This window comes from Ostrinia furnacalis, unplaced genomic scaffold (genome assembly GCF_004193835.3).
Source record: "Ostrinia furnacalis isolate ACB-3 unplaced genomic scaffold, ASM419383v2 OfSCF5252, whole genome shotgun sequence".
NCBI lineage: Eukaryota > Metazoa > Arthropoda > Insecta > Lepidoptera > Crambidae > Ostrinia > Ostrinia furnacalis.
In genome coordinates this window covers 49594-68518 of record NW_021135491.1, presented here as the reverse complement: position 1 = coordinate 68518, position 18925 = coordinate 49594, and the positions used below count along the sequence as shown (strand labels likewise).

The 18925-nt window shown below is 36.6% G+C and overlaps 1 protein-coding gene across 1 annotated transcript; it reads right to left on the bottom strand.

Moving 5' to 3' along the window:
* Positions 1-6567: 6567 nt before the first annotated feature.
* LOC114360909 (S-adenosylmethionine mitochondrial carrier protein) lies at positions 6568-15498 on the bottom strand. Its single transcript, XM_028315773.1, has 7 exons — positions 15208-15498; positions 14825-14945; positions 14106-14251; positions 11022-11120; positions 10148-10303; positions 8393-8567; positions 6568-7332 (listed from the first exon to the last, which is right to left on the bottom strand). The coding sequence occupies exons 1-7, from the start codon at positions 15262-15264 to the stop codon at positions 7235-7237; spliced, it is 852 nt and encodes a 283-aa protein (XP_028171574.1). The 5' UTR covers positions 15265-15498; the 3' UTR covers positions 6568-7234.
* Positions 15499-18925: the final 3427 nt, after the last annotated feature.

The following is an 18925-nucleotide window of genomic DNA, read 5'->3' as shown; positions in this document are numbered from 1 at the left end:
CCCAAATCGCATCATTTAATTTCGATTTNACAGTCGCGGGGGCCGGATCCGACAAATATCGGCATGACTCTGATTCAGCCCTTCTAGCGGGAAGATAGATGAAAGTATGGAAGGGGCACAAAATTTAGAACTCTTTAATCTGAACATTGTTTTCGATTTCTGTGAAAGCCATCTTGTAGAACTGACGAAAATATGCCTCTCTAGTACAAAAAGTAAAAAACCAAAAATTTTGAGTTGTGCCCCTATATTATTAAGGGTGCGATATGTACAAAAGCTTCTTGCATTCTAATATGGTTTATCATCAAAATTTTCATATTCCCTTTTGTATACCACATGAAGAGCAAGAGCTTCCACGTTGTGGATAAAAAAAAAACTTTTCAGTTATTGTCTCTAAATGTGTTCTACATAACGTAAACTTAGGGGATTGCAAATATTACTAAGTCCTAAGAAAGTCAAAAACATGTAACGGAATCTCCGACTTACCACTTTAGTAGAGCGATTACAGAAAATAATGGCCTATTAAGTAAATGTTCTTTTGTGTTATTATGAAAGTTTAGAAAACTGCGCAGTTTTTAAAATTATTTTGGACCTATGGAAATTCTTTTTTTTTCTCATACATTTCAATTGAAAATTTTAGAATGTTCTGCTAAAAGCATATTTTTTATGTTTCTGGCAAACATTTTGTATTTTGCATCAAAGATAGGAAGGTGATTATTTTTGTCAAATATCTGCAACTAATAGGGAATCTGTCAACAAAAAGAAATCTGAGAAAAGTCAACCCAAAAAAAAAGATAAAAAAAATTAAAGGTCAGGTCATAAAATTTGAAAAAATCACAAAATTAACGATAACTTCTAAACTATGAAAAATCGTAGAACATACATAGGGGTGAAATCGATAGGTCTAGTCCTCACCTATCACCTGCCTTCGGCTTGACACCTTACAAGAAACACCCTGTATAGAAAGCTAGCAAGAGAAACGTGAACAAAAAACTGATAGTCAATAGTTTTTCTAATCCGAGATAATCTTCTTTTAACGTGTGGGTCGCAATAATTCCAACGACGGTATAATTATCAAAGTATGATTCTGACATGGCTCAATTTTTCTTAAAAAAGCATAAAATGCTTCTTAAGAATCATGAAATAGGCTTTTTTTTTCAATAGTTACAGTCAGTTTGTATCCTATCTGCTATTATCTTAACCGAACAAGGGACTCTACGTCTACAGACCAATACAGTCACAATCTCAAAACACTACGCTGCAGAATCATTTTCGAATGTATCAGGTAAGTTCCCAATAAAAGTTCAAAGGAAAAAAGGCTTCAACAGCATAAATTGCATCAGCCAGCCTAAAGCAGCTACGGATGCGTTCATAAATACTAAAGTCCTATAAATCTAAAGACAGAGACGTTAAGATCTACGTGACTCGGCAGCGGAATTTTAACTGAGAATAAGAAGTTTAAGGGGGATGTTATATGGCTTAAATTGCAACGCTTTGTAATGTAATACGTCGGGGCAGACAGGCTATTAAGTTATTAACGGCTAAGTCTAGCGCCACTTCGCAAGTTAACTGTGCAACAAGAAGAGGGTTTAGTTATACTATTAATTTGTTCTCAATTTGAGTGTTGTCTGTCTTACGCCTGTATTCACAAAAAATTATGCTTGCTTAAGTGAAGCAGCAAATCGAACGCACAGCGTTGATTAGAGCTCAGAGATTGGTTCATGTGTCACCCTGTGCGTCCACGCGCACTGTGAGACCTCATAGTAATGTTTGTGAATACGGGCGTTAGTAACATTGATAAAGATATGAATAAAATGCTCTTGAAATCCTGTTTTACTTGTTAACTTGAGACACACTTGGGTACAATAAAACTGAAAAAAGGTAGTCTTCTTATTTGACTCTACATACAATACTATGACATAAATACTACATTTCTTGTTAATAAAGTAGGTACATAAGTACTTGTAGCTTTATAGTTTTTTTTTTATCCACAACGAGGAAGATGATTGCTTTATAAAAACTAAAATATTATTTATTGAATGAGGAAGTTCCTGGAAGTTATATTTGCTTAAATTATCTAAAATATAACAAAAATATCCTATACATTTCAACAGTTTAATCCGTGAGTCCGCCGCGCTCGTATTTTATTTTTCAAAGTATTATGATATCAATACAAAATTTTCCTGGAAAACTATGTTGATTCCGGGATTAAAGAGTAATCTGCAGATCTCTAGTGCAGTTTTATAGAATTAGAATTTGATAGGGTATTTTAATTTGAGAATTCGAAAGGCTTTTTAATATCTCCTGTATTTTTGATATTAGTTATTTTATTGAAGTGGCAATGGGCAGGGCACATAGTACCCAGAACTGACGGCCAATGAGGCAGCAAGGTTCTGGAGTGGAGGCCGCGTACTGGAAAACGCAGCGTGAGACGTCCACCCACAAGGTGGACCGACGACATCGTAAAGGTAGCAGGAAGGTGCTGGACGCAGGCCGCTACCCACCGGGCAACATGGAAATAATAGGGGGAGACCTATGTTCAGCAGCAGTGGACGACCTATGGCTAAGAAGATGATAATTATTTATTTTTTAAAATGGACTTCATAGACTTGTTCAATGCATTTTAGGCTTATCTACCTCTGAAGTCAGTGTAACGTTGTAATTTTGGGACACCCTGTATAATATTTGTTTTCCTACAGGAAATCTATTAAACCCAAAATCTTTGCTAGTTTACTGGGTAACATATCAATATTGTTGAACATGCTTACAATGGATACTATAATACCGTACAGAACAATGTGATCCCAATAGCTGCGAGGCATTTCTCTTGTCTGAATAGGGTTAAGACGTCGTAATCGTATCATATGTTTCTATGCGAAATTGAAAAGGCGTACCCTAAATCTGATACGAAATAAGGGGAGGCTTGAGAACTAAAACTATTTGCGATGGACCAAACTTAGAGGGTATTTGTTGAAATGGTGGATGTAGTTATTATGAGTACAATTTGGTTGAAATAATAAACTAAGTAAATAATATAGTAAAGTCCTAGTTTCAGCTTAATGCCGTCCACTGCTGGACAAAGGCGTCTTCACGGATGTCCACAATAACTAGTCCCGCATTGCCCGCATCCGATGAGATATAAAACCCTAGAAATTAATTATTTATAATAATATTATTATATTACACAGTTCTTCAGTTTGTATTTGAATTGAGAAAGGTTATTTTATCATATTAATTACCTTATTGCAGAGAAAGGAGCAGCTTCTACAATTCACTTCCGAGTCTTAAGAAAATAGTTTTAATATTACAAGGTGCAAGATAAGCAGCTTCCTTATAGGCTCGTAAGCGCATGCCTTCATGGTCCCATAGGTATGTAGTTATTACGGTCGCTATTATACAGCACAGTAAGTACTTAGCGTAACAACGTTTTAGGAAATTATTATCTTCATCCACTGAGTGTACTTACGTACCTACTTATATTACAGAACACTGAGAAAATTCAGATGCTTCGTAGCAAGGGAAGGCGCGTTATGGTCCTTTAAGACTATTGTGGTACAGCACATGTGGAGCCCAAAGCAGGGTAAGTAAAAAGCTATTTTTTGAGTGCAATTGAGTTTCTACAAAGGCTTATACAAAGTACCTACGGAGTTCATTGGCCTACAAAACCATTATTTTTCACATTGATCAAACGGCTTAAAACTGTATAACAGGACTGAGTCAGGATTTTTACTACATTTTGCCTTGACGCTGTCAAGGCAAAATGTAGTAAAAAGTTTAGATATATTATTTTTACGCAGATCTACTGAGAACCTTTGAAAAATACCTAATTTTAAATAAATATTTATAATTATTATGAATGTACCATTTTTTGTGACATACCGTGCTTCTCGATAAATTAATACGAGTATTAATCCATATATTAATACGGGTATGTCAACGTATTCCAGTTAAAAGCCTGATTAAATTTTCTCTGTGGCCCTCCCATTTACTCGTTGCGGCAGCTTAGAAGTATCCTCTATTCTTACTTTGAATAAATAATATGTGTAAAAGCTTTGAAACTGCTGTTATATTTTATCATGTTCCAAGCTGCAGCTTCAGTAAGCTAAATAGATGCAATGATCACTCCTAATACAAATTCTGTGCTTAGAATTTTATTTGGACATTTCTGTCTATTGGTTATTTTAGGGAGTTGTAAAAGTACTGTATACGATTTTACGGCTTTATGAGTTTGCACCACAGGGTGTTCTGTTTAACCCTTCATTTGGCAGTGATGCTTTTAAGCAACAACCACTTTGAATATTTCTACAGCACCAAATAATAAGTTTTGTGCAAATCATTCGATTTTGTTACAAAGCTTAGTTCAGCAAAACACTAGTAAATCGGTCGTCGACTGAGTTTTGAGTGATTTCATATTCATATTTCTGTCAGACGCCAAGATGACGCGCAATGAGAATAACAAAGACGGAAGTTTTATGATTTTGTACTATTTTATTATCTCTTATTTTTTTTGTTTTGTCTAAATTTAATTCATAATAAATCAAACTAATCATATAAAGCAATATTTGGCGTAGAAATTGTGTTTTCTAATACATGACATGCTTCCGAACCTCGATGTTGCCTAGAAGCAACAGTGCCAAACATCTAACAAAATAGGTTTAGCTTTTTGTTAATACAAAAGAGTGTCAATACACAATAAATCAATCATGTATTACATGAATAATGTTATAGAGATGGTATAGTAATTACTTTTGATGCAATTACGGACCCTGTCGGGCACAGCATTTTAGGAGAGAGGAAGAATTTGCTGTCTGTCTCTGTGTTGTTTGTCTTCACACTTATACCGCTGAACTGATTTAAATGATAAACACATTTTTCTTGCGTTGAAGTCAACAACTATAGCAGATAACGGTAACATACCAGTTTCAGAAGCTAAAGAGAAAATAAAAAGCCAACCTTGGCTCGGCATATTGATCGTGAAGTATGATGACATACGTCATCTATCAAATGTTGGAGAAAAAGGTCATTAATCGACTTTGCGAAAATGGCCAAAAAAAAGTTTAATGCATAAAATGTGAAATACGATTGTTTATAGCCATGTAAACTTAAATGTTCAGTCCATTTTTAACTTTTCGGAAAAGTTCAAAGCTGAATTAAAAAAAAACTAGATGATATTTGCCAGTAAATTTAGATTTGATGCAACCCTATATCAATGCACGTCAAAACAAAATATTTACTTTGAGGCTACGCTTAGTAGTTTTTTTTTAAATCGAAATTAAATGATGCGATTTGGGTATTTTGGTGAAATTACTAAAAAACTTAATATAAAAGTAGCCGCCTGACATGGAACGTGTTATGGGGGCTGAAAATATAGGAAATGACCCATTCTATCCGCCAAATCATTTTGGCACACGATGCGCCAAACACCCTGTATATTTAATTCATATTTTACGCCATAGTTGTAAATTCTATACAACTAAATAATTTTATTTCATATTTTACGCCATAGTTGTAAATTCTATACAACTAAACATTATTACTATACGACGACGTAACATGTAATTCATACTTTATGCCATAGTTGTAAATTCTATACAACAAGACATTTTGCCATATGGTAGGCCCGCTGGAGGGCCCAAAAGATAAGGAGACATGTAAAGTGCCCCATAAGGGCTACCTTTTCTTTTTTTAACATTTTGACGTTCATAAGTGCCACTTGTGGTCTAAACTGAATAAATATTTTTGATTTTGATTTATTTCATTAAGATGACAATAGTTGTAAATTCTATACAACAAAAAATTTTCAACAATATGGAATGACACCACGTAAAGAAATGCTTTTTATAAACTGTGAAAACAACACTGCCATACATTTTATGGAAAGTACCAACATTTCACGACACTTGTAGGAAAGTCAACTGACCAAAACACTATTAATTTCAACGAAAATTATACACACTATTTTAAATCTTATACAATCTTTCGTTACACTTTGTCCAGAATCGTTTTTGCCGTTGTATGTCGAGTTTATTCAACGAAAATGATACAGTTTTTTGAACACAATTTTAAATCGTGTTCCCATAAACAACCTTTGATACGATTTGCCTAGAAACATTTTTGTCGTAAGTACCATTCTTGTACAATACGATTATATGCAAGATTTTAAACTCTTTTTTGGAAAATGCAAATGGGCCTGAATGCGAATGCGACCAAATTTGATACGTTGAAATGCGAATGGGACGGAATGCGATTAGGAATGTCATTTTTGAATTAGTGACGAAACGTGACGGACGGTCTGCGTCAAACCCCTAACGATATCTCACTGAAACCATGGGGATCATTCCCAGAATTTTATTTTTACGATAACAATTTTCCAAACGGACAATCTGAAAATTAATGGAGGAGGTTTATGTTCGGTGGATGTTCTGTGGCTGGAATGATGATGATATACAATTATTTAGAGTCACATATTTGACTCGTTTTAAGATTCAAAACTATTTCCAATGTCCTTGACTGTTTCACAGCCAAGCTGTAGAATCTGAAATTAAATAGATATTTAAATTAACTTAAATACATAATGTAAGTAAACAAATAAAGATACAATTGTAATATAATAAACATTGTACTCAACAATTTATTCGATATCTAGACTAGATTGGCCTGACTACTCAGTCAAAATATTAACACTATTGTTATACATAACAAGTAATATAATTATGTATTACTGTAACAAGTAACTAAATAATAATACGAAATAAACTTATGTAAATACATACAACAAAAGGTTCACAACCTCTTAACATTATTAACAATTCATTCATATATTAAAAAAACGACACAGAATCCAAGCTTTATATCCCACTTTTTGAAAGGGGACACAGAGTTATTAACAAGAAAACACACTCGGGCAAGAGGTAAAAAGATAACAGACTTGTACTTCAACTTTCTCCCAGGACAAACTTGGCCTTCACTGGTTGGGTTTTTATTGGCGGCCAAGCTGTAGATCCTGGCCACACAGGAGTTGCAGCGGTGGCGACGAGAGGTGGGAAGAGTCCCGTATATTTAGCCCCTCGTACTAAGCTAAATATGCTTGTATCACGAGTGGGCTCACCACACTAGTCGAGCGGCGGCGGGGACCGAACCCGCGTTCCCCGGATCACGAGTCGGCCAGTCCGACCCCTTCACCGTTCGGCTATCGTGGCTTCAAGGTATATTGCCTTGTCCGGGCATCGAACAGATGCTAGCTGGCCCAGTTCTCGACGAAGGTTTTGACGTCATCATACACTCCGAAGAACACGAAACCGCCTAGCATGAAGCCGGTAAGACGAGGAGTGGCACCTGAGGAGAAATTACGAATTAATGATGATATGTACAGTCAGCGTCAAAATATAGTCAAAAAGTTCGCAACATGTGTTGGTAAGAACTCAACAACGTCTGAAGCAATTTTACTAATTCTTCTTTTTAATGTTCGTTGAAGTCCAAGGATGGTTTTTACGGCGAGATTTGCAAAATTCAACCCCTAAGGGAGTAAAATGGGGTCCACGCGTACGAAGTCGCGGGCAGCCGCTAATAAGTGAATAAATACGTATTATGTGGAATACCCATGCATGTGTTAGTATGGGTGTGCATCTATGACTTACCTGCAAACAATCCTCTCACTCCTGACTCCGAGTAAATACTGGAAAGCACAGGCTGTATCCTTAACTTCCTGGTGACGGCGTAATCCTCAGCTAGCATATGCGCGTCTTGGTCAGGCCAGTTAACGAGAGAGCATGCAAGAGTATTCTGTGCATGTGAGTACATACAAGTCGCATATGAGCATGAGCATGTGCAGATATTCAAGACTCGTTCGTTCGTTTCAGCCAAATGACGTCCACAGCTGGACAAAGGCTTCCCCCAAGGTTTTCCACAATGAACGGTCCTGCGCTGCCCGCATCCAGGCTCTTCCTGCAACCTTTACCAGATCGTCGGTACACCTAGTAGTCACCACGTTACGTTCTCCAGCCCGTGGTCGCCACTCGAGAACTTTTCTGCCCCAACAGCCATCGTCTCTACGAGCTATGTGCCCCGCCCACTGCCACTTGATATTAGCAATAGACATGTTGACACCACAGTCAATTGACGTACTTTAAAACTGTCAAAACGAAACTCTCCCATAGATTTTGTATGGCACTACAAGCCAGTGACGTCACAATTTTGTCAACTCAAACTACTTTTTTCAATTACAATGCGACCAAAAATCGTAATTTACAGGTAATTTAAAATAAATTAAGTTTTTAAGACCAGAATGAAGGGTCTTTTTAAAACAGTTGTGGTTTCGAATTATTGGGGTTTGGTGTCAAACTGTCTATTCTGCGAGCTATGTCGGTTACTTTGGTTGCTTTGGTTCAAGACTCACCTGCGAACAATCCTCTAACCCCTGACTCCGAGTAAATACTGGAGAGCACCGGGCGTATCCTCAATTTCCTGGTGACGGCGTAATCCTCAGCTAGCATGATACGCGTCTTGGCCAAGTCTAATGGCGTCGTCACGACTCCAGCGAACCCGCCTGCGATAGAACCACACACCGCGCTCTGAAGGGAAACTGGAGTTTAATACGATAGCACAGTGCATTCTGTAGGCCTAAGATGCGCGCCGCGATAAGCGGTTATCACGCCATTTTATCGATTTTCTTCTTCTTCTTTTTTGATGATGTTGGCAATACACGTCGACGTCGACTTGATTTTTGCCATTTTCAAGTTTATAAGTGATACGATTTACAAAATGAGATCAAGTAATGATATAATGAAGGATGATAGATGATACCCCTTCCCACCCTTTGAGTCTCAGTAAAGTTGTGGTGCTTTACTGAGACCTCCTATGGACAACTTGAGAGAACCCGAAGAATCACGATGCACTGTTTTGCTTCACTCGCCCACACTCATGCACGTTCACGAACACTCAATGGTTAATAACCCACCATTATTACACATTAATAGTCGCCTAAACACGAATTTGAGGAAATAAAACAAAACCGCTAACATGACGCTTCAGATTCCCGCCAAGAAGTCCTTTATCGATTTTGTCCATACATTTTGACGTCGATAAAAGTTATCACGGCGCGCATCTTAGGCCTACTGGACATGGAGAGCCAGAATTAATCATGGCGAGAGTCCCATTGGGGAATCTGCTCCCATCTCTTGCAATCACAGAAAAAATCTGCTGTCTTCTGACTGATTGCATGTGTTATTAAATTTTTAGCGTTAAGAGTCGTATTACACTTGAAAATTTCGACGGGTTCATCCAGTGTCTAAGTAGCTCAGTTGGAAGAGCAGTCGCCCGGCAAGCGGAAGGTCGTGGGTTCAATTCCCGCCTTAGGCAGTTCGATTTTTTCAAGTTATTTATAATGATCGCATGTGAATAAAATAAATATGATAGCAATATGGCCTACAGCAGGGCTTCCTGAACTTTTTATACTGCAACGCCCTTGGGGTTTAGCATTTTTTGCGATGCCCTGGGGCGCATTGCGACGCATAGTTTGGGAACCCGTGCCCTAAAGTATACAGGGTGTTAGGTAAACGGTAATAAATGGTATGGTGAAGTCAGAAATTTGATATCATTTTATTTTTTTTAATTTTCATACAAAATAAATTTTATAAAATCCGATTTGTATGAAAATTAAAATAATTAAAATGAAGATATCAATTTTCTGATTTCACCATACCATTTATATGCCCATGTTAACATGGGCTAGTGTCGGCTCATATACCCATTTACCTAACACCCTGTATACAGTCAAGTACATACATGCCAGAAAATCTTTAAATTAAATGGACATTATAATTCATCTTATCATCTAGCATAGTGGTGAGACTGATTTCAGATGGAACAAAGAAAATAAAACGTGATTTTCATTCACAAGATTTGGTTTGGTAACTATTATTTTGGTACTGTCACGACAGTAGAGCAAGGTATGTAATTTTGATTGAAAAGATTAGTTTATTACTAGAATTTAAGCTAATTAATGTAAAAAGTTTTTTGAAAAACATTATAAAAAAATATCAAATCTCCATAAATTACTTTTCACAAGTATGTTATATTATCAAAACAAACTGAAACTTGATTGAAATATACAAAAGACAACATCTCTGTACAAGCGTTACAACATAATTACCTGGAAGCTGGTGATCTGTCCATCGTTGTGGTGCGAGACGAGGGTCTTCAGGAACTCCCAGACGGGCAGCTCGATGAAGCTGAAGGGCAGGTCCCGGGCTACCGTCGAGAAGAAGCCGCGGTACACGCCTCGCCGCAGGCCCTCTGATTTGTAAGCCTGATGTAGGAACAGAGATGGAATTGTGTAAAGCAATCGTTATCATTTGACAGTTCATAACGTACGATTATTCTGTCAAACGCTTTGTTTATCTGACTTTATCGTACGTTATGAACTGTCAAATTATTACGATTGCTATTTAGTAATATTGTTATAAAGTTTTGCAGGGCAATCGAATACCGCACTTAGCCTCATGATTGGGCCATTGTGCGCGATTTGTGGTTTATCTTCCTCAGGAACAGTTTTATGAACACTGCTATAGTTGTAGCGCTTAACTCATGTAATGCCTGAGTGTGAGTGTGAATGTCATGGGTGATTTTTTACGTCAAATGTCAACGAGACTTCAGGCCCCCTAGACAAAACGCACTTTTTGATCGAATCGAAAATCGAATCCGTCAAAACTCCATACAAAAAAGGGACTTTTCGACCACTTTGCGACTGGTTTGCGATTATAATTTGCACTTTGTCCTGGCCCCCTAGACAAAACGCACTTTTTGATCGAATCGAAAATCGAATCCGTCAAAACTCCATACAAAAAAGGGACTTTTCGACCACTTTGCGACTGGTTTGCGATTATAATTTGCACTTTGTCTAGACCCACAGAATTCCTATGCTCTGTCACATCATAATAATTGTTTTGAATTGACTGAATTGAGCACTAGATGTAACGAAATTATGTACTATTGGACTGTCATGGACATTTAGAAAAAAAACTTGCCTCTAATAATATCCTTATACTACTCCTTGTCTGGCTGCCTACATAAGTTTGCTTCCTTTGCTTTGCTATCTCAGTAGGAACTCTGATTACACAGGCCAACTGTAACAAAAAGAAAAATAAATCATAAAATATGAAAAAAGTACTAAATTAACCCTTCATTTGGCAGTGATGCTTTTAAGCAACAACCACTATGAATATTTCTACAGCACCAAATAAGTTTTTTGCAAATCATTCGATTTTGTTACAAAGCTTAGTTCAGCAAAACACTAGTAAATCGGTCGTCGACTGAGTTTTGAGTGATTTCATATCCATATTTCTGTCAGACGCCAAGATGACGCGCAATGAGAATAACAAAGACGGAAGTTTTATGATTTTGTACTATTTTATCATCTCTAATTGTTTTTGTTTTGTCTAAATTTCATTCATAATAAATCAAACTAATCATATAAAGCAATATTTGGCGTAGAAACTGTGTTTTCTAATACATGACATGCTTCCGAACCTCGATGTTGCCTAGAAGCAACAGTGCCAAACATCTAACAAAATAGGTTTAGCTTTTTGTTAATACAAAAGAGTGTCAATACACAATAAATCAATCATGTATTACATGAATTATGTTATAGAGATGGTATAGTAATTACTTTTGATGCAATTATGGACCCTGTCGGGCACAGCATATTAGGAGAGAGGAAGAATTTGCTGTCTGTCTCTGTGTTGTCTGTCTTCACACTTATACCGCTGAACTGATTTAAATGATAAACACATTTTTCTTGCGTTGAAGTCAACAACTATAGCAGATAACAATAACATACCAGTTTCAGAAGCTAAAGAGAAAATAAAAAGCCAACCTTGGCTCGGCATATTGATCGTGAAGTATGATGACATACGTCATCTATCAAATGTTGAAGAAAAAGGTCATTGTTGACTTTGCGAAAATGGCCAAAAAAAAGTTTAATGCATAAAATGTGAAATACGATTGATTTTTTTAAGATTTTCTTTCATATAAAAAAAATAATTCTATATACAGGGTGTTTGGCGCATCGTGTGCCAAAATGATTTGGCGGATAGAATGGGTCATTTCCTATATTTTCAGCCCCCATAACACGTTCCATGTCAGGCGGCTACTTTTATATTAAGTTTTTTAGTAATTTCACCAAAATACCCAAATCGCATCATTTAATTTCGATTTAAAAAAAAAATACTAAGCGTAGCCTCAAAGTAAATATTTTGTTTTGACGTGCATTGATATAGGGTTGCATCAAATCTAAATTTACTGGCAAATATCATCTAGTTTTTTTAAAATTCAGCTTTGAACTTTTCCGAAAAGTTAAAAATGGACTGAACATTTAAGTTTACATGGCTATAAATTTTTTTTTAAAAGAGATAGCGATCTTCGGATTTTATCAAAACTTCTCTAGTCTATCCCCATTCAAACGGTATACTAATCTTGTTTAAATAATAACAACAACTTCACAAATTCCCTAAATTAGTGCATTGACTCTATTCGGACTGATTTGCGAAATTTGTGTTTATAGCCCCTTTTTGTGTGAATAACACGTTAAATACCTACAGGTAAAAAATATTTATCTTATGCAATGTAAAAAACCTTTTCTCTATCGTTTTTCAATGTGGATTTCTTGAAATTAAAGACGAAAATAATTATTTTGATCGTTTATTAATTATTACAAATTTTGTTCAAAATGTCCGCCTCGGCAACGTATACACTAAGTAACGACATCTTCTTCTAATTTAGACTGGCCCTATACAGTGGCCTGCACGTTCCCCAGACCTAACTCCGTTAGATTTTTACGTCTGGGGACGAGGTAATGAACTGGTGTACGTAACGGAAGTTCAAACATTAGAAGAACTACAACAACGAATAGAAAACGCCTTTATAGTAATAAAAAGAGAAATGAGGCTGCATACGACAACAGTCGAAGATGTCGTGAGTGTATACGTTGCCGAGGCGGACATTTTGAACAAAATTTGTAATAATTAATAAACGATCAAAATAATTATTTTCGTCTTTAATTTCAAGAAATCCACATTGAAAAACGATAGAGAAAAGGTTTTTTACATTGCATAAGATAAATATTTTTTACCTGTAGGTATTTAACGTGTTATTCACACAAAAAGGGGCTATAAACACAAATTTCGCAAATCAGTCCGAATAGAGTCAATGCACTAATTTAGGGAATTTGTGAAGTTGTTGTTATTATTTAAACAAGATTAGTATACCGTTTGAATGGGGATAGACTAGAGAAGTTTTGATAATATCCGAAGATCGCTATCTCTTTTAAAAAAATTTTTATAGCCATGTAAACTTAAATGTTCAGTCCATTTTTAACTTTTCGGAAAAGTTCAAAGCTGAATTAAAAAAAAACTAGATGATATTTGCCAGTAAATTTAGATTTGATGCAACCCTATATCAATGCACGTCAAAACAAAATATTTACTTTGAGGCTACGCTTAGTAGTTTTTTTTTAAATCGAAATTAAATGATGCGATTTGGGTATTTTGGTGAAATTACTAAAAAACTTAATATAAAAGTAGCCGCCTGACATGGAACGTGTTATGGAGGCTGAAAATATAGGAAATGACCCATTCTATCCGCCAAATCATTTTGGCACACGATGCGCCAAACACCCTGTATATCTCAATGTTTTATTTAAGTACCCCTATTTGGCAATGTGGTAAATAAGCAACAATCGTTTTTCGCGAAAATACCAACCAAATATTATTTTTACTATTTTTCTTAACTTTATTTGATAGTAACAATTAGGTCTAAATAGATTTTATTGAAAAAATTAAACAATTTGTGTCTTGCCAAATGAAGGGTTAAAAAAAAGTACATGCTGTCAGCCACTTTGGCTCAAGTTGACAACACAACCATAAAATCCAATCTTAACAAAGACATGTTGCGAACTTTTGGCTACTTTGGGTGTTACGAACTATTTGACGCCGACTGTACCAAAAGGGTGCTATCGCCATTTATTTCAATTCGAGGGTAACTAAAGACACTATAAACTAGTTTTATTCACCCTTATGTAGGTAATTTGAAAAATTAATTAAAAATCAACATACCACTTCCCCGATACTGGCTGCCACCATGTGGACTAATGGTGCATACTGCTTATCAATGTGAGGCTGCAATAACTTCTTAGTTGTCTCATATGACACAAAGAACAAGGACGCTGTGGGGATGGAGGTCGATGCCACTGTCAGCAAGCCTAGGGTAGATGAAAAGATTTCATTAAATGTATCAGATATCACTGTAGCAGATGAGACGAAGAAAATTTGCAAGACCTGGAGCGAGATCAAGCACGAAGCTTAAGACCGAACGCGATGGAGGACTGTTGTGGACGTCCTCTGCCCCATCTCGGGGACATAGGACCATAAGTCGTCAGATATCACTAGAAAACTTATATAATTTAGGACTAGATAATTATGCAATATATTAGGTAACTAGCGGCCGCCCGCGACTTCGTACGCGTGGATCCCGTTTCATCCCCTTTAAATTTTTCCTGAATTTTCTTTGCTATAAACCTCACGGAGCCCGAGAACTTTCCTACAAATGCAAAACCATGGAAATCGGTTCGTGCGTTCTGGAGTTATAGCGTCAGGAAGGAAAACCAGACTTATTTTTTGTATAGTAGATTTAGACAAATTCTTGTAGGGTGTGGTGTGGTATATTACACAATGTATGTACTTGTTATTATTACACAATGTAAAACCCTGGTCCTCCTAAATAAATAAAAGAAAGTCGATAAATGTTTTAAGCTAAGTAATTTACCTGCTCTTACCTCGGTACACCCCTCTGAAGCCGCCGGCCTTGTGGAAACCTTGCTCGCTCTGCAGACGAGTCTTTAAGGTGTCCAGCGGATAAAGTGTGACGTCCACAGAAATACCGGCAAGAGCACCGGCCTGAAACAAACAAAGATCAATGTAATTCACACGCTACAAGATTCGGATTGATTTTTAACAAGATAGGTTAGGTTACTTTTTTAACTTTCAATACTCTTTCGGCGCGACTTGCAGCGTATACTTTATTGCTTGTGAAATAGAGCGAATTGAATTGAATCACTATCAACAAATACTCGTTTAATTATGTAGGTAGGTACAGCTAGGTAATTGAAAATGTAACGGATTTGTGCAATGTTAAGAGAGAATACTTTAGAAAACTCACCAGTAAAGGGGCCATGAATGGGCGATTAACATTTTGAGGCTTTACAGGTGATTCCATTGTAATTAATAACTAAATTTAAGTAATTGCTAATAACCTATGATTTGTGCGCGAACTAATTATAGGCGAACAGAAACACCTAACCTCTTTTATCACTCAAGTTATCTCACAATTACGTAACTTAACATTTTATCACGAAATATGACTGAAAAACCATAATTTATTTATACTGGCGGAAATCTCAAATCTCTGCAAGATAAAATCACAGAGATAAAATTCACCCCATGACGCCATATTTGATGAATGAATCAACAGTGTTGCCAGCGACTAATTTTTGACTGCCGTGTTCGGTAGGGGAAATTGCCGTGTTTCTAAGGAATGGATGTCTTCGGCTGCCGTAGCACATAAATTGAATAGTTAATACATTTTTGTTTTTAATTTTTACAATCATTTTAATTAATAAAAAGTCAGCCAAAACTATTTTTTATCGTCATTTTAATAAAATTTAAATCTGTCTGGAAGCAAGTTTCACTTGGATGAGCGTTGTATGGAAGTTTCCTCATCCTGAACTAAATAATAATGGCAGCGGACAAAAGAAGGAACTATTCAAATTCAGTATACACTAGCGCCACCCGCAACTGCTAAGCTAAATTTGTACCTCGTCATGGAACTTTGGCTCCTGAGCAGGGAGACGACAAATGAACCAGCTGGATGCGTGTGCGATAATCAAGAGCGTAGTTTATTAATTATTAACTGCTTATATACACACACCGGCAGATTTAGCGGAACGCAAAAAAAAAGTATGAAAATAAGGAAAATTACTACTGATCTATGAAATATTTATTATACAAAATAAAGAGATAATTAAAATAAAATAAAATAACATATATTTTTTAAATATTTAGTCGTTTTTATTTAATAAAAAATCATCGAAACGAAATTTCAATTTTTCAGTTTTGAACAAAAATTAGAAATTGTGGCCAGATTAAAAATTAGGGTAGCTTATCACTATCCAAATGAATGAATTAATGATGGGTATTTCCCCCTCTTGCTCTGATGATGGTTTCCATTCATCTGAGCATGCTGCAGTTAATGATATGAAGGGTATTTTGGGGCAATGTCTGCCATTCCTCTAGTAACGCGTTTCTCAACACCACCGGTGGTATTCTGAGTTTAACACATCTTTTAAGAAAGTCCAAGACATGCTCTATAGGATTCTTGTCTAGGGATCTTGCCAGCCACTGCATCATGGGTATATCCAAATGGTTTAGATGTGCCTGTACTGAGCGAGCACTGTGAAAACGAACATTATCGTGAATTAAACTAAAGGAGTCCACAATAAATGGAGTAAATGGCACATCATGTTCTTCTAAAATGTTCCTAGTGTACCATTCAGAAGTCGTATTTCCTCCATCACCCACCACTAACTCCGTGCGAGCTCCCAAAAAAATCCTTCCCCACACCAGAATTAAGCTACCTCCATAAACCACGATATTTTCAAAATTAAGACTAAATGTTACGTTCTCTTTGTGTCTCCATATTCGCTATCTTCCATCGATCTGGTTTAAGAGAACTCTGCACTCATAAGTGAAGAGATCATGCCTCCAGTCGTTCAAGACCCAATCACGATATTCACGTGAAAAGTTCAATATGTTTTTTCGGTGCTGTGTCACAAGTTGGAGCTTTCTCGGGTATGCACGACCCTATACCAACTTCAGTAAATCTCCTGTGAACTGTGGGCTCAGTCACTCTTACTCCTCGAGTGTCTTTAAGGTTATTTCTGGCTTGAACAGCAGGTAACCGCGACTTTCTGAAAACTCGAAGTTGTAAAAAACGGTCATCCCGTCGCGAAGTACGCCTTTTTCTGACTTGAACCCTCCTCCTAACGACAGAAATGATCAATCTGTACCGTTGGTTACTGCCATGGGTGGTCGATACTGATCAACGACGTCTTACGGCAGCCGATTTGTATGCATGGCCGTTACTTCTCATTTCATCTGCCTTAATGATTTCTGACGGTGCTAAGCTGGGCATAATAAACCCTTATAAGTAACTGAATGCTTACACAACAAAATTCTCAGAAAAAAACATCTTTCACGTAAAAGAAATCCAAATTAGCAAAAGCTTCATTCAATTCAAAACACTCAACGAAACTGTTGATGGGGTAATTTAAACAAAATAATTAAAAAAATATACTATTGGCAATTATTTTTTTCATATTTAGAATTAAATTAAAAAATAATGTCATAATTAGGCATTTTTTTCCTAAAATAATGATGATATTGATGCTTTTTTTCCGTTCCTCTAAATCTGCCGGTGTGTGTACTAATAAGATGTGCGTCAGTCGTGACGCGCGACCTACTGTGTTTTGTCTAATAAACAAATGCAGTGTACGCTGACGCTACAGAACCAACCTAAGGGGAATCCCAGCCAGATATTGACATTTATATTTTTAAAATTTTTGGCTTTGGCACTTAGCTTTGGTTTCATGCTAAATACGGCCTTTGCAAATTGCCGTAGATTTTGCTACGGTAATAGATTTGCTGCCGTAGGCCGTAGACTTCCCTTAAATTTCGTCCAATTTCCGTAGAACACGGCAATTGCCGTAGCAATGGCAACACTGCACAGATGAGACTATAATCGGATTGCCGTGGCGGGCTTTTTGAGAGTTGGGCGTAGTTAAATTTTCTCGTATTTTATTTTAATAAATAATTGTGTAAAAAGTTGTAAATATCCCAAAAACTGGCGATTATTCCACCGGGATGTCGTCATATGACGACGGAGAAAGTTTCAGAGGTTTTTCAGCCGAAATGGTGGCGAACAAAAAACGCAGGATAGTTCCGCCAGGGAGGGAGGATGCAAGAGAGGAAAGCTCGGACGAATCTTCGAGGATGAAATACCAAATGTACNGTGGTGTAAACGGTTGACAGTGTGGTACCCGAGAGATAGCGCCAGAAACCGAGGTCGCAAGGCTTTAAGATGGGAGGATGAATTGAGGTTGACCGCAGGACCTCTATGGATGAGAGTGGCGGAGGACAGAAGGCAATGGAAGGAGTTGGAGGAGGCCTTTGCCAATAGGCACACCGAAATCTTAGACATTTTGTGAATGTTTTTTTAAGTGAAGAAAGTGTCAAATGTAAAATGTAAAAATGTTTCGGAAATAAAAGGCTTATTATTATTATTATTAGTTTGATATTATTTATTTAATTTGGCAAACAACATAAGTGTTTATTTGTAATTTTGTAACAAGTATTTAAGGGTTGTACCAGTGTTAAGATGTGTTATTATTACATTGTTATAAGAACTGTGTTGCAAAGTAGTCTTGTGTAATTTTCAAGCTAGTAAAGTATTTCAAAGGATTAAATGATTATAAGAATTGTATTAAACAAGATTAGTTATAAGATGCTTTAATGTAAAATTTTGAAATGAAACAGTCCGAGGGCAGACTGTCCGCAGGATGGCCGAGTGTAGGAGTGTGAAACGGAACGCAAGGGAGTGAGTGAGAGGGAACGAATGAGTGAGGGAGTAAGAAAGACGGGATTCGTAGACAAGACGATTTTGCATTAAGACGGTTAAGATTTTCCTATTTTTTGTGGTTTTTATCCTGGAGTAAATACAAATAAAGCTGAAGAAATACAACCTGGATTTCAATTCCTACATAGATGTGTGTAGTTACTCAATATGTTGATTGCTTCCATAATGTATATTTTTGTTGCTTACT

Bases quoted from the DNA above. Each gene is read 5' to 3' on its own strand.
- LOC114360909 (XM_028315773.1), bottom strand. From the start codon at position 15,264: ATGGAATCACCTGTAAAGCCTCAAAATGTTAATCGCCCATTCATGGCC. The intron at 14,946-15,207 runs GTGAGTTTTCTA...TGTTTGTTTCAG, and splicing joins CATTCATGGCCCCTTTACTG to GCCGGTGCTCTTGCCGGTAT. The intron at 8,568-10,147 runs GTAATTATGTTG...GTTTCCCTTCAG, and splicing joins GACAGATCACCAGCTTCCAG to AGCGCGGTGTGTGGTTCTAT.